Source organism: Danio aesculapii, chromosome 13 (genome assembly GCF_903798145.1).
Source record: "Danio aesculapii chromosome 13, fDanAes4.1, whole genome shotgun sequence".
Classification (NCBI taxonomy): Eukaryota; Metazoa; Chordata; class Actinopteri; order Cypriniformes; family Danionidae; genus Danio; species Danio aesculapii.
Genome location: NC_079447.1, coordinates 17,672,792 through 17,690,164, shown reverse-complemented (window position 1 = coordinate 17,690,164; position 17,373 = coordinate 17,672,792). Strand labels below are relative to the sequence as shown.

The 17,373-nt window shown below is 35.5% G+C and overlaps 1 protein-coding gene across 2 annotated transcripts in view; it reads left to right on the top strand.

Moving 5' to 3' along the window:
• psme4a (proteasome activator subunit 4a) overlaps nt 1–16,993 on the top strand; it is a 59,087-nt gene extending 42,094 nt beyond the window's left edge. For both annotated transcript variants that reach the window (XM_056470477.1, XM_056470476.1), the window contains 7 exons: nt 719–804; nt 1,522–1,650; nt 2,211–2,366; nt 12,152–12,314; nt 13,717–13,850; nt 13,933–14,067; nt 15,885–16,993. In XM_056470477.1, coding sequence (XP_056326452.1) covers nt 719–804; nt 1,522–1,650; nt 2,211–2,366; nt 12,152–12,314; nt 13,717–13,850; nt 13,933–14,067 — 803 coding nt within the window. In that variant the 3' untranslated portion in view covers nt 15,885–16,993. The remainder of the gene's footprint in view (nt 1–718; nt 805–1,521; nt 1,651–2,210; nt 2,367–12,151; nt 12,315–13,716; nt 13,851–13,932; nt 14,068–15,884) is intronic.
• The last annotated feature ends 380 nt before the right edge of the window (nt 16,994–17,373 follow it).

Below are 17,373 nucleotides of genomic sequence, written 5' to 3'. Positions count from 1 at the left end.
GAGTTCTGTTGCACGGTTGTGCTTTATTGATTTATTTAACTATAACTGTTTATTAACAACTGTTTATTAAGTTAAAGGTTTGATCATGGTTAGAACTTGAAGTGGCGATGAGGTCTTAAAATGTTCTGAGAAGGTCTTTAAAAAGTCTTAAAAAGGTATTGAGATTATCTTTAGGATTCCTGCATATACATTGTAACAGATTAAGGAAATTTTTTACAGTATTTCCTATAATATTTTTTCCTCTGGAGAAGAATTCGACTTGAAGAAAAGCTGTTTTTAATCGTTTTAAAACCATTTAAAGGTCAATATTATTAACTTCCTTTAAGCTATTTTTAAATGACTAATGGACAAACCATTGTTATACAATGACTTGCCTAGTTAACCTAATTAACCTCATTAAGCCTTTCAATCTCACTTTAAGCTGAATACTAGTATCTTGAAAAACATCTAGTAAAATATTATTTACTGTTATCATGGCAAAGATAAAAGAAATCAGTTATTAGAAATGAGTTATTAAAACTATTATGTTTAGAAATGTGTTGAGAAAATCTTCTCTGCATTAAACAGAAATGGGGGGGGGATGTAAAAGAATTAAAGTTTTAAAATCTTAATAATTCTGACTTAATCTGTATATAGTCCTTGATTAATAGATAGTACAAAACAACAGCAGCTGTTAGAAGGAAGCCTTTTGTGACATTATAAGTGCTTCATTTGATAGTGCTGAAGTGGTTGATGACCAGTGCCGGGCGCTCTTTCTCTTCTTCTGTACCTGAACAACTGCGTCTCCTTCCTCTCCTCTTCAAAGTGAGTCCCAATGTTGTCTGTAATGTTTTCAGAGTGCCAAGATTATGCTTTTTCAGTTATTACTTTTTTATTTAATATAGCTGTTTGGGAATGGTCTGTGAAGAGTAAAACTGCAGCATAACCATTCATTGTCTCCCATAAGACAGAATCATTTCTGAACTGTCTGAAATGAATCAACCAACATTTTGTTACAAAACTTTGTTGTAAATTTGTTACAAACCAACATAGGTTTGTAACAAATCTGCATAATGCCAGTCTATAGTTTTTATCAGCTGCCCCCAAACAGTGTCAATTTGACCCTTAAACATTGTAGTAGTAGATGAGACCAGTTTGGTTCATGTTTTCAGCTCAAAAGTGAATCCACTTTGCGTGCATTTCTAATGGAAGAAGCTTGAGTTTTGAATTGATATAAACTGACACCATTGTTAATGTTCTTATTGTTTATAATTGCTAAGGAAGCTCCTGGAGCTGTTATTCAGATAGTAATGGTCTCTTGTACACTGTAAGCAATAGCCCTATCACAACAGACCAATTACCAATCAGTACAAAGCAGCTCTCTTAAAGGAGTTTACAGAGACTAAATTCATGAACAAACCATTTCATACACCGAGAAATGAGATGATGCTGCAATGTGTATTAGAAAAATCAACAGTATTTGTTGACCTTTAAAATAGCATAATAAGGGTACTTTAAGCTGGTCTTTCTCAATCTTTCCAGATTGCTCCTGTGGAGAATGACGACAGCTATGATGAGATGAAGACAGATGCCAAGACATGCCTGTCTCTCATGTCCCAGGGCCTGCTGTACTCTGAGCAGATCCCACAAGTCCTTGGTGCTCTTGAAGAGGTGACCGTTCAGTGCCCATAACACACACACCATGAGCTGATGGAAATATTGCTTATTTTACTTGAGTAAATTATTACTCTAGTAGAAGTATAAAGTTATATAGTTCAAGATTAGTCAAAGTGTAAAAGTAATAAAAGTAAAAGTACTTACTGATGAATGTTTTTTTTTTTTTTTTTTTTGCAAGAAAGGTAAGTGACTCCCAGTGCATTCCAAACAGGATGTATGAAGGGTACCCTCTGAAGGGTACTTCGGAGTGAAAACAAGCATGACCACCATATTGAAGTGCAAATAAATAAATAAGACACTGCCTGCACAATGTAGTCTACTAAGCGAGTGTGTTTTGTGAGGGTCAACTTGCGCCGAAAAAGTGTGACGAAGACATATTTCATTGATAGTCTCGCTAAGATGACTTAGAAGTGTGTACATATTTTAAGTACAGCTATATAAAATATGTAATCAAGTACAGTAGTGATGTTAAAATACTTATTAACTGTCCACCACTGGCTCTGAGTGATGAATGAATGCTTGATCTGACCAGCAGATGGTGCTGTTTGTTACAGATCTCCAGGAGCAGCTCATGGCATGCGCGATACACCATTCTCACCTACCTGCAGATCATGGTTTTCTACAATCTTTTCACTTTCCTCAGTGATGCCAAGGCCGTCTGTGATGTAAGAGCACTGGTGCTACGCCTGCTGGAGGATGAACAACTGGAGGTGTGTGAATGAGCACACACTGATGTACACGCACAACTATCCAGTGGTTTCACTATTTATATCTGTAGTGAGACAAATTAGCCTTAAATGAAGGCAAAATAATTTCATACTAAATGATGTGAATCATTATGGTCTTCTACTAGTGAAATCATAAACATCTCAACATTGAAACAATCTTATATCACAATATAAGTCATCTCGTATCCTGATATTGCATGTTCTCCCTGTGTTCGCGTGGGTTTCCTTCGGTTGCTCTGGTTTCCTCCACAGTCCAAAGACATACGCTATAGGTTAATTGGATAAACTAAATTGGCTGTAGTATATGAATGTGAATGCAAGAATGTATGAGTATTTCCCAGTACTGGGTTGCAGCTGGAAGGGCATCCACTGTGTAAAACATATGCTGGATAAGTTGACGCTGTGGCGACCCCTGATGAATAAAGGGACTAAGACAAAGGAAAATGAATGAATGAATGTATCCCGATAATGATATATTTCCTAATATAGTAAATTAAGTCAAATTAATAGTTTCTGACCACATGAAAGGAATATTTCGTTTCACCTTTTGAAATATATACTCAGAAATGTACTCATGTGTGATCATATTTTTCACTTTATTTCGAACTTCAGGGCTAATGTTTGAGTAAAAATTTCTAATATATAAATAAATGAATAAAATATTAAACACTTTTCAAAGGCTATTGATTACAGGTCCAGCATAAAAATACAAAATGTTAATAAATAAAATGCAAAATTCAACGTTGTTTTTCAAGAGTGCAGGTTTCTCGCGATTTTGGCATGTAATGCGCTCAAATAAAATATGTAAAAGTATTACCATAAACAATATATTTTGTGACACAGAGATCTTAGAACATATTCATATTCATTCATTTTCTTTTTGGCATAGTTCCTTTATTAATCTGGGGTCGCCACAGCGGAATGAACCACCAACTTAACCAGCATATGTTTCACGCAGAGGATGCCCTTCCAGCCGCAACCCATTACTGGGAAACACCCATACAGGCTCTCATTCACACACATACACTACTCCCAAATCACCTATAGCGCATGTCTTTGGACTTGTGGGGGGAAAGCATAGCACCCAGAGAAAACCCACACGAACATGGGGAGAACTTGCAAACTCCACACAGAAATGCCAACTGGCCCAGCCAAGACTCGAACCAGCGACCTTTTTGCTGTGAAGCGACAGTGCTACACTCTGCGCCACCGCGCTGCCCTGATAGAGCATGTTAAATTATTTTGTCTATACGTTATATTTTATCATATTGCACAGCTCTAATTGAAACAATAATACAATAATAATAACACAAAACTTTATTGTCAGACGTGCATCTGAAATATTTCTTGCACAACAGCATGATAAATACTCCCTACAAAGACAAAGAAACGAACCTTATTCAACCCCAAGATGTACAAAAGACCATTTTAATTTCACTTTATTAAAACTTAGGACTCTAAATCGACGGTTAGACTTTAATGGTATAAATTCATGATTCAACACATGACTAGGGTTCAAAATGATGTTCCTTTCCAGCCTTGTGAGGTTCTTATAATACGAGCAGTCATATATTTTACCAAAAGGCTTTCCTACGATACAACAATACATTTTATCAATATTTTATAAACAACCATTAGAATAAAAGCAGTCTCACTCACAAATAAATGCAGAATTGTCTATCATTTGACCAACCTAGCTGACTTTCCTCTCAAGATATAGCTGTAAGTATATACTGTAAATAAATTCTTTCAATAGCATTTTTGACATTTTTATTATTAACATTTTAATTATTTTCAAAAATTATTTTACATGAAAAATTACACAGCAACCATTTCAAGATGATTTTTTTAAACATTTACTGACCAGAAATTTGTATTATTATTGTTCAATATATGATGGAGTATATATGATGCATTTCTGGAATATATCTAAAATTATATGTTTATTATATTTCAAGTTAGTTCAGTCCTGTAAAATAACAATTTTGACTGTATTATCCAAGTTACTGCATCCCTTTTGAGTATAAGAGAATTATCCCAGCAACAAAAATCATTAGGGCTGCACAATATATTGTTTCAGCATTGATATCGCAATGTGCAGGTCTGCAATAGTCCACGCCGCAGGAATCTGCAATGTAGTTGGAACTATAGTTGACCAGACATTACATTAGCAACATAGTGGAGTAATTTCATATTTATAACCTTAGAGTGAAAGTTTAATATTTGCATGTTTATTTAAGACCCGACTGTAAGAATTTGAAGCAAATTTAAGCCATTCTGGCACAATACATGCAACGTTTGTTGCTTAAAGATTAATTGTACATTATATACACTCACCGGCCACTTTATTAGGTACACCTTACTAGTACCGGGTTGGACTTCTTTTTGCCTTCCGAACTGCCTTAATCCTTCATGGCATAGATTCAACAAGGTACTGGAAATATTCCTCAGAGATTTTGCTCCATATTGACATGATAGCATCACACAGTTGCTGCAGATTTGTCAGATCTCCCATTCCACCACATCCCAAAGGTGCTCTATTGGGTGACTGTGGAGGCCATTTGAGTACAGTGAACTCATTTTCATGTTCAAGAAACCAGTCTGATATGATTCACATTTTATGACATGGTGTGTTATTTTGCTGGAAGTAGCCATCAGAAGATGGGTATACTGTGGTCATAAAAGGGTGGACATGGTCAGCAACAATACTCAATTAGACTGGCGTTGACATGCTCAATTGGTACTAATGGGCCCATCGTATTCTAGGAAAATATCCCCCACACCATTACACCACCACCACCAGCCTAAATCGTTGATACAAAGCAGGATGGATCCATGCTTTCATGTCGTTGACGGCAAATTCTGACCCTACCATCCGAATGTCGCAGTAGAAATTGAGACTCGTCAAACCAGGCAACTTTTTTCCAATCTTCTATTGTCCAATTTAGCGCCCACAGAACTGCCTCTCTCTGGATATTTTCTCTTTTTCTGACCTTTCTTTGTAAACCCTAGAGATGGTTGTGCGTGAAAATCCCTGTAGATTAGCAGTTTTTGAGAGACCAGCCCGTCTGGCACCAACAACCATGCCACGTTCAAAGTCACTTAAATCACCTTTCTTCCCCATTCTGATGCTCGGTCTGAACTGCAGCAGATTGTCTTGACCATGTTTACATGCCTAAGCGCATTGAGTTGCTGCCATGTGATTATCTGATTAGAAATTTGCGTTATCAAGCAGTTGGACAGGTGTACCTAATAAAGTGGACATTAAGTGTAATTATTTACTCAATTAAAATGATACAGTGCTATTTTTATTATTATACAGTGATTATTTAATTTCTGCTTCTGAATACTGTTTGACTCCCCAGAAAATCATAAATCATAGTTTATTTGCACCTTTTCTCTGTTTACATTATATTTCATGCTGATACGCTCCACTACAGAATCATTCCAATTGATCTAAAATTATGAATTTTTTACAAGTCATCTGCAGAAATTACATTTATATCGCAATATACTGTATATCGCAGTGAATGAAAATATTGCAATGTCACTTTTTTTCAATATCGTGCAGCCCTGCAGTACATGCAGAAAGTCTGGACAAACAGGCACAAGAGTCTTTTAAGCTTTGATTTTTATACTCATATTTCAGATTTCTGCATAATTAATTCAGTTTCCCCTCTGCTGAAGTGAATTTATCCTGTTCTCTGTTCAAAATGACCATCTATAGTATATCTAAAGTCTTACACAGTAACATCTTAACAGAAGCAGCTAATAATAAGCCTGACCCTCTGTTCGTCCGTGTGTTGGCGTATAAATCGCTAAGGTTAAACGTGTCGAATAAATGTGACGTAAGGCGTTATGGGCAAAGTGTCTCTTTTCAGTGATGTAGCACTCTCTTGCTTTTCTTTATTCTCATTCTCTATCCCTCTTCTGTCCCGCTGTTACCATAGCAACTGTTTCCATGGTGACAGATATTCAAATTTTTCAGAGAGGAGAGGACGGCACACAGATTGAAGAGGCTAAAGGGGGAAGAGAATAGGGTTATGAGTGGAGGAAACGACACCTTTTAATACAGACTGTTCAAATCACAGCACTATTGATGTTGCATATAAACCTGGGTCTGCTGATGATGTAACGCAGACAGGCGCTTGGTTTAGTTCTAGCCCATCAGAACGTCACTCTCACTGTGTCTCAAGGTCAGGGATCATAGGCCAAGATTTGGAGGTTTTCATAATAATAGCTGTCGTTTCTTAGTCGGTTCAAATGCTAGTCCTGAACTCTCATTAACATGGACAGGGAATTGTCATTGCTGAGTCTGCTTTTTAAGGCTGGCTGTGTATTTTATTCAGTTTAGCTTAGTTTCCTTTTCAGTTCAGTTTCCTTTATTTTGTCATTCAAAAACATCACAATAAATTGTAATGCAGAACAAAATTGCGTTTCATCAGACCCAACAAGAACATAAAAAACATCACTATACAAAAACTAAAATCCTTACATCATAAATAATTTCATGAATATATAAAAATATAGTTGTATAAAATATAACCCAATTTTACAAATCTCTGAAGGGAATAACTTAATACTTAAATACCTATTGCACCATTTGTTATAATAGTTGTAATATTAACAATTTAGGCTAGTTTAACTATTTATTTAAATTAACTATTTATTATTTCATACTAGCTATCAATAGTGTTTAAAATATGGTATTATTCAAAAGTCTTATAATGACAGGATAAAAACTATCACAAAACCGCATTGATTTGCTCCTCAGGCTTCTGTAAAGCCTGCCTGATGGCATGAGTGTGAGCAGACTATGGCCAGGGTGGGTTGGATCCCTTAAAATGCCATTTGCCCTAGACAGACAACGTCGTTGATACAGTTCCTCGATAGATGTCATTTTGACTCCAACAGACCTTTTATCTTTGTTTTGTTTTTTTGGATAATTTTACAGGTATATACAATATACGGGGTTCATACGGTCATAGAAAACCTGGATTATCAGTAGCAACAGGCAAGCGCTGAAATTCCATTGAAAATATTGGGGTAAAATAAACTGTCATATTTTTAAGACATGGCGCGGACTTTAATGCAGTGCTTCTTGTTCGATCTGAGACCCACTTCATATAGTATATCTAACAGGCAGTGAAGATCACTGATTTTTAAAGAAATCAGATCTTAAACATGACAATTTTGTAATGGAAAGACAGTTCACCGGAAGCTCTTGGGCTGCCTGGCTGAAAAAAGTCTGTGTGCATGTAGCCCATTAATTCAATTCAATTCACCTTTATTTGTATAGCGCTTATACAATGTAGATTGTGTCAAAGCAGCTTCACATAAAAGGTCACAGTAAATAGGAACAGTGTAGTTAAGTTTGTAGTGTTTAAGTTCAGTTCAGTTTAGCTCAGTTCAGTGTGGTTTAATAATCACTACTGAGAGTCCAAATATTGAAGAGCAAATCCAACGATGCGCAGCTCTACAGATCCTGAACCATGCAAGCCAGTGGCGACAGCGGAGAGGGAAAAAAAACTTCACTAAAGGCGGAAGTGAAGAAAAAAAACCTTGAGAGAAACCAGGCTCAGTTGGGCACGACCATTTTAATTTCTCCGCTGGCCAAACGTCTTGTGCAGAGCTGCAGTCTCAGTGGCGGAGGCTGGAAGCTGGCCTCAGCGAAGACTCGTCTGTCTCTGGAGCGTCATAGGAAACAGTCTCATGTTCTCCACTCTTCCATGACCATCGCAGTAGTTGTTCAGGATTCGGCCAGGTCCAGGATATGGAAACCTTAGGATCATCTCGTCGTTGGTCTTGGATCGAATCAGTGACTCTGCATAGTCTGAGGGCCTCGGGAAGAGTATCCCCAGGTGGAAATGGAGAATAAAGAAAATAATTAGCGTAGCTGATGTTCACAGTGTATATCAGCAAGATGCATAACCTGTGTGGAAGCCCCCTAAGTGGTGCACTAAGTGTATGCTTTACTGAACAGATAGGTCTTTAATCTAGTTTTGAATTGGGAGAGTGTGTCTGAGCCTCGGACGTTATCAGGAAGGCTATTCCAGAGTTTAGGAGCTATAAATGAGAAGGCTCGACCTCCTTTACTCGACTTTGCTATTCTAGGTACTACCAGAAGTCCTGAGTTTTGAGATCTTAAAGAGCGAGTTGGATTGTAGCGAGACAGAAGATTGGTTAGATAAGCAGGAGCTAGATTATTTAGAGCTTTATATGTAAGAAGCAATATTTTAAATTCAATACGAAACTTAACAGGCAGCCAGTGTAAGGAGGATAAAATTGGGGTGATGTGATCAAATTTTCTAGACCTGGTTAGAACTCTGGCAGCTGCATTTTGTACTAGTTGAAGTTTGTTAATAGAGGATGCTGGGCAGCCAGCAAACAGAGCATTACAGTAGTCCAGCCTAGAAGTCATAAAAGCATGGACTAGATAAAAGGAGAAGGATCATGTTGCCTTAGTTCATTTTATCCCCTGGCTGACTAAAAAATGGACAAATTTGTAAACAAAAACAACCGAGTCTCACCTTCAGCTGCTAATAGTAATGACCCAAGCATACTGGACCCAGATGAGGAAGCTCTAAACATTTCGGGTTGCAGCACTAGCAGTATTGGTAACACGAAATGCAGGCAATACCTAAACTATGCTACTATATACTATAGCTACCTAAACTATGATTTTATTCCTTTTTCTCGAAGCAAGGTGTCCCTGACCCAGCCACATGCATATTTTTTTGTCATCCTTACTGCAAACATATATATATATATCCGCGGGGTCTTAAAAAGTATAAAAAGTTGATAAATCAATTTAAGTCCCTTAAAAAGTCTTAAATGCTGTTAAAAGGTATTAAATTTTGCATCATTTGTGATTATACAGTTGTATAATTATAGTTTAAAATTTTAGGATGCTGTGTAGTTTATGAAATTGACCAAATCTTTGATGTCACACTACTTTGTTTACTGCAGTAACGAAATCAACACCGTTATTTCTGCTGTTCTATAGGTGACACCTTCTGGATTAACATTTTTATAAAGTATAAAAATAATGTTTTAGTTTAGGATTAGTTTCTTCAAATCAGTATTTAGTGAATATATTTAAAATGTGGCCAATGTTACCGGTTCAGACAAAGTGGCGACGAGGTCTTAAAAATGGTATTAAATTTTACTTTCTGATTCTTGTATATATCCTGTGTAATAAATTTAAACGTTTCTTATAATTTTCCACATATATGTAGACATTACATGAAACATTAGGTCATGAAAACTGACTTTAAAGTCCTGGAATTTTTGTAGTAAAAATGTGTATGAACCCCGAATATATCGATATTGGAATGTGTGAATCTGCTATAGTCACATCATAGGATCTGCAATTTCAAGTTGGGATTATAGTTAACCAGGAACCAGATTTCAGAACATGTGATTTGTGGAGTCGTTGCAAAGTTTATTTCTAATCTAATATGAATGTTTTATAATATTAAAATCTTTCTTTATACAGTCCTGCGACTGTAAGATTTCAATCAAGTTCATTTAAACTATTTGTGCACAAGAAATTATCAAGTTTGCCATTTTACGAAGAATAATCTCGTTTCATTATTTAAAACAATCAAGACTATACAGTGATATTTTGCTTACTGGTGATGCTGGGGACTGTGCGGTGCTTTTGCTGTTAGATCTGCGTGCTGCATTTGACAGTAGACCATGCCATCTTGTTGGCCTGCTTAGAGCATTGTGTAGGGATAAAAGAAGGTGCCCTGAATTGGTTTAAGTCCTATCTGTCCTATCACAGTTTTAAAGTCACTATTGGAGAACAGTCATCTGAGGCAGCACATTTGTCATGTGGTGTTCCCCAGGGATCTATTTTAGCCCCTATAGTTTTCTCCTTATGGATTCTATCTTTAGAAAACATGGTCTGTCTTTTCACTGTTATGGGAATGACACCCAAGTCTACCTGCCTTTAAAACCAAGTTCAAGTGGGCTAGAGACTCTTATGTTATGCTTGTAGGATGTGAAAGCCTGGTTGTCTTTGATCTTTCTAGACTTTAATGAGAGTAAGACTGAAATAATTCTGTTCGGCCCGTCAAACTCCACTAGAGCACCTATAGCTAATCTATGTTATGCTATGATAATCATAGTTTTTCTATGAAACCCTGGGTAAAAAAAAATCTGGGTGTTATTCTGAATGATGGCTTGAGCTTTGACAAACAGATAAATGCCGTAATCAAATCCTGCTTCTTTCAGCTCTAACTCTTAAAAACAGTTAAATCTATTCTATAGATTTGATATTTGAAATTTTTTTCAATTGATGCTTTTATTACCTCTAGATTGGACTGTTGTAACTCACAATACTATGGGATTAGTCAGAAAACCTTGTCCCGTTTACAGTTAGTTCAAAATGCTGCTGCAAAGCTTTTAACCAGTGCCAAAAAACATGACCACATTACACCAGTTTTACACTCTTTGCACTGGTTGCCTGTGCACTCGAGTCACTTTAAAAATTCTTCTCTTGGTTTTTAAGACCCTAAATGCTTTGGCACCTTCTTATCTGTCAGACATATTGATTGAGCATCAGCCTGGTCGGTCTCTTCAGTCATCTAACCAGAGATTGTTATGTATCCCTAAGTCGAGGCTGAAATGCAGAGGTGACTGTGCTTACGCAGTTGCTGGTCCTAGGTTGTGGAATGCCGCTCTGTATTACATCTATATCATCTCTGTTAGTTTGTAAAGCTAGGTTGAAAACTTCCTTCTTAGATTTGGCATTTTATCAATGAAAATTGTCCATTTGTAGCTATAATTTGATATTTTTCTTCGTTGTGATTTGTATTGTGCAGCACATTGATCAACCACTGGTTGTGTTTAATAGTGCTATATAAATAAAATTGACATTGACAGTGTTATCTTACATTTGATTATTGAATTTAGATCAACTACAGTTGAATAACCATAAAGGCTTCTGTATTTCATTTTTGTCTTGGTCCTATTGTTTTTATCTGTGCTTTATTATAGTTTGTATAATTTTGTATATTTTATGCAGATGGACAAATCATTTCAATCAATACAAAATTAGGAATTATTTAGAATTTTTGGAAAATGTATTCACATTGCAAAATATATCGCAGAAAAACAAAATATTGCCATGTCAGTTTTTTCCAATGTCATGCAGCTGTAGTATACAAAACTCTTCACTCATTTTAGCTCCCCCGGTAAATATGAGCAAATCCGATGTTTTCTTCACAATATTAACAAAAAAGACTAAGAAGAATGTAAGGCTTTTTTATGTTGGATCATAGTTTTGCTGATTCTCTGAACGAGCTAAGCACCAATATCAGTGTTCGTTCACTAGTTGTTTAACACATCCCTTTTACTGTAGGTAATAAGCTCTAAGTTTACATATTGAGCCATTTTTTTCCTCCGCTTTAGAACATCATGTTTTTCTCTGTGATTCAGATGGTATCGTTCTGCTTTTAGATTTTAAGTTCTGTTACTTGTTTTTTCAGACTGTGTTGTCTTGTTTGTTTCAAGAAAAGTTCTGACATGAAAGAAAGCATCTGTCCCTACTCTGCGCCCTCTTGCGCTTTAGAAAACTGAAAAGAGAAACCATCTCAACCTTTGACTAGACAAGATTCTAGCCTGAACTGTAACAGTTTTTGTTTTTATTTTTTTCCTTCTCTCTCTCTCTCTCTCTCTCTCTCTCTCTCTCTCTCTTCTCTCTCTCTCTCTCTCTCTCTCTCTTCTCTCTCTCTCTCTCTCTCTCTTTCGCTTTTTAGGTGAGAGAGATGGCTGCTACCACTTTAAGTGGATTCCTTCAGTGTAATTTTCTGAGCATTGATGAGCCCATGCAGGCCCATTTTGAGTCCCTGAGCAAGACCCGTCTGCCCAAACGCAAGAGAAGAGAGCTGGGCTCAGTAGTGGACACCATCCCTTCAGCTGGTAATGAGCACTCTGACATGCACTGTATATCAGCTACTATTAATCTGGAGTTTACTTAATGTTATAGAAGAAGTATTAAATCATGACATTCCACAACATTTCTTTCTTATAACATTAAAGAATGTTTTTTTATTTGAAGTGAGTTCACCCAGAAATGAAAATTGTTCTTAATTTCTCTCTTTTTGTTCCAATCTGCCGAGACCTTCATTTACCTTTGGAACACAAAAGAAGATATTTTAGATGAAATCTGAGAGTTCCCTCATCCACCATAGACAGCAATAGTCCCGAATCGTTCAAAGTCCAGAAAATGGCCATAAGCATCTTCAAAACAGACCATATGCCTTCAGTGGTTCAATATTTTAGAATGTTATCACTCTACATTTACTTTTTTGTGCACACAAAAAAAATAACTACTTTGTCCAAAAGTTTCTTCTCCTCAGTGTCAGTATAGGGCGCATGCTCATGACAGTGCTGTGTTCTCTATATGTGTTATGCTTCGTAATTGAACAGAATAGAGTCGTTTATAATTTCTGTTTAACGGAGGGAAGGATTTTTTTTCTCAACACATTTCTAAACATAATAGTTTTAATAACTCATTTCTAATAACTGATTTCTTTTATCTTTACCATGATGACAGTAAATAATATTTTACTAGATATTTTTCAAGACAGTTCTATACAGCTTAAAGTGACATTTAATAGCTTAACTCGGTTAATTAGGTTAACTAGGCAGGTTAGGGTAATTAAACAAGTTGTTATATAACGATGTTTTGTTTAGTAGAATATCGAAAAAATTTATAGCTTACAGGGGCTAATAATTTTGACCTTAAAATGGTTCTTAAGAAATTTTAAACTGCTTTTATTCTAGCCGAAGTAAAACAAATAAGACTTTCATCAGAAGAAAAACTATTATCAGACATACTGTGAAAATTTCTGTGCTCTGTTAAACATCATCTGGGAAATATTTAAAAAAGAAAAAAATTCAAAGAGGGGCTAATAACTTCAACCGTATATATACTTGATTTAAACTTGTTTCATTCATTTTTGTTCTAAATACTTAACAAATTGACTTTAAAAATGTAAAGAGTTGCTTCTAGAGTGAGAGGAACTAAAAATATTTTTCTATATAGAGTAAACCACTTCAAATGTTGACTTCTATATATTTTTATACATTAATTTGTCTAGACCCTGATTGATGACATTTTTCTGAATGAAAATTTGTTTAGTCTCTCAACAATGCAATGTTTCTCTGCAAGTTTCTAGTCAGGTGCATCCAGAAAATATGGCTGGCCAATTTTAGCTACTTATTTTTGCACACTCGCACAGATGAAGTTGCCTAAAATCACCCCGTGTCCATTCACACACCTCATTAAAAAAAATGAGCATTTTTCCTATGTGTGCAGATCTGGTGCGGCGTCACGCAGGTGTTTTAGGTCTGAGTGCCTGTATTCTGTCCAGCCCATATGATGTGCCCACCTGGATGCCCCAGATCCTCATGGACCTGAGTGCCCACCTCAATGACACACAGCCTATAGAGGTAGAGCGCCCGCCGTCCTCCGTGTGCTACATGTGGAGATCAGCAGATTGCAGTTGATCTAACATATTTGCCGTGTCTCTAGATGACTGTGAAGAAAACCCTGTCAGATTTCCGTCGCACTCATCATGATAACTGGCAGGAGCACAAGCAGAAGTTCACAGATGACCAGCTGCTGGTGCTCACAGATCTGCTCGTCTCACCCTGTTACTATGCTTAGGTTTGTCTATCACACACACAGACAGACACATACACAGACACTGGCTCACTTGCAAAACCTAGTTTATTACGTTAAATATTATTCTTAGTCATCTCACACACCATCTTTGGGTGAGTTTGATGCTATATACTATCAGGCAGTAAAAGCTGCTTATGTGAGGTGTGAATCTTCACTTGACACTTAATTCAATTATGATTACGGGTTAGGATTTGATTATAAAATGATTCACAATGCACACTTTATAGATAAGAATTACCCCAAAATAGCTCACTTTTATAGTGTGTGTGTGTGTGCTTGTAATGATATATGTATATTTGGGATGCACGATATATATCGGTGGCCATATCGGTATCATTATCAATCCGATATCAAAATTAAGCTGATATCTTTAAGCTAATAGATTACGTAATTGTACAGAACTGCCTGCCTCGCTCATGTGTGGGAACTTGTTCAGACTTGTCCGGTGCATAGGCATAAAGTTTCCTGTTCGACTGCACTATAACAGAGCCTTCCTCACATTGTTTATTTCTTCAAAGCTGTCCTTTCTTTGTGTGGTATTGCTGTGCGTTGTTAACTCAGTAACCAACCATGATTATTTGTTCTTATCAACGCATTGGCTGGCATGTATTGTTGATGTAGCCTAAGATTTTATTCAGTTTGATCAGCATATTTATGATATCATAATGAGCGCACATGATGCTATCACCACACACACCCTGATCTGACAAAATCGTCACAGTGCTACTCTGATTAATGAATATGTGTTAATATTGAGTGTTATTTGGGTGTGTACGGGGGCGCAGCAGTGTTATGTCTGGGTTTTCTTTTTGTTAATTTTAAAAATAATTTCTTAATACATTTATTAATATTTCATCTGATTTTAACTTATTTAATCATCAGCTTCGTTTGCATTACGTTTTATCTTGGAAAACAACCCAAATCAGTGCTAAATTAGGTGCTGGGAATTATTTAAAACATGTTATGCAACAGAGTAGAAATCATTTATTTTTGGCATGCTGATTTATGTGAATATAGGTCTATATAATCACCTTGCAATTTTGAAATTATTGCTTTTTTTTTGCTTTGAGTAAGCTATTCTAAGATCAGTTCAAACTTATATGAAGTTTTTAAAATAAAGTCAGTTCTTCACTGTATAAAAAACATTTTCAACTATTTATATATGTATATTTCTCGGTTATCGGCCTTTAAATCTAAAGAGTTATCGGTTATCGATATCGGCCCAAAATTCCATATCGGTGCATCCCTGCTGTATGTATGTGTATATATATATATATATATATATATATATATATATATATATATATATATATATATATATATATATATATATATATATATATGTCTGTGTGTGTGTGTGTATATATATTTTTTACATAAACAAAGTCAGGCCCAAAATTATTCATACCCCTGGCAATTCTGACTTAAAGTTTTTGTTTAAATGTAAATAAAATTACAATATTTTTTCCCCAATGACTCCTCTTGTACATATCTTCTGGGAGAAGCTTTTGTCATTTCCGGTCAATAAAAATAGTTAGAATTTGCCAGAGGTATGAAGAATTTCAGGCTTTAAAGTTTGTATTAAAAATTTGTATAAATTTTTATATTTTACTTTTTTGCTTTTTGTTGCTTTTTTCAATACTTTTTAATTTTTTATGCTCTGATAATATCCTAATTGTTCACATTTGCATTACTATTAGCATAATAAAGGTTGTGTTCCACAGCTTTTCTGCCAATGTAGGATAATACAATAATATTTCATACTATTTTCTTATGATTGTTTCTGTTCTCTTTTTCAGAAAGATGTCCCTTTCTGGTGAAGGGGAAGTGTTTCTTACTTGTCTAACAGCTTGAAACTTGAATTTTTGTTTGCTCTGAGTGTTTATTTTAAGGGATTAAAACTATATTGTAGTCATCTGGTTATGAGATAACTAGATTCTTTTACTGAAGTTTGTTTTTAAAATTCTAAATACACTTAATATTTAAGGGGAACCTATTGCAGGTATGGCTGACCTGCATCTGTAATCTTCTTGTACAGTTTTGTGTGTGTGTGTGTGTGTAGGGGTGAGTGCAATATTGTTTGATATAGTCCAACATAAAGCAGTTTTCTGCACTGCTTTGCATATTTATTGTAATGCTTGCATTTTACAATTTTAGGGTTAATCCATTTGTAATGTTGATATATGTGTGAGGTAAAAGTACCATTATCTTTTTCTTTTCTTTTTTTTTTTAATAACGCTGTATATTTTCCCCTCTCCTTCAGACAGACCGTGTGCGTCTTGAACAGTTATGTAAGCCTACATAAATGAATGAGTGTGAGAAAATATCACAATGGATGCTGTTACAAAATACTAGTGCTTTGTAAACCCATGAGACTTTAAACTCTTCCCTTCTGCACTTCATGCTTCTATTTCTTTATTCATATTTTTGCAGTCAACAAATTATTTATTAATTTATTTTTATTGATACCTGCTCTGTCTTACCAGTTTACGCAATCTATGCAGTTTTTATTTTTATTTTTGCATTAAGGCAAGCCTTTTCATAACCTGATATCAGATTCAGAAGGCTTCTCAATAACACTGTTTAGGATATGCAGATTTTGAGACGCATTTTAAAACGCAGACATGCAGTTATAGAGTGTCGCTGGTTAAACCTTGTTTTGCTTTACTGATGAATCATAGCAACAATTACAAGAACGTATAACAAAAATAATTAGCTGACAAGCTTTCAGAAGTATATTCATGCTGTGTCAATCATGTCATGAGCCAATGTGCTGTTTGGTAAACTGTTGGACAGTTCTGATATGCTTATAAATCAATAACTTATTGGTTTTCTTTTTCTTGAAATGTCTTTTACAAATATTTGACATGTCAATAGATGTTTGTAATAAAGTGTGACAAAGTATGAAGAGGGCTTTCTTGACTTTTTTCCCCATAGATATTTCTGTTAAAACAAAACCTTTACTCTAATAATCAGTCACATTTGTGAATCTTATAGACAAAATCTTAATGACTGTTTAAATATAGTGGATAGATAGTTAGATAGGCAGGCAGACAGACAGATGGATAAATATGTATTTGAGTTCAGACAAAATCTTTACTCTAATAATCAGTGATATTTATCAATCTTATAAACAAAATCTTAACGACAAAATCTTGTTTATATATAGATAGATAGACAGACAGACAGACAGATAGATAGATAGATAGATAGATGGACGGACGGACATACAGAGGTGTGTGTGTGTGTGTGTGTAAGTATACATAATATAAAAGCATATACAGTGTT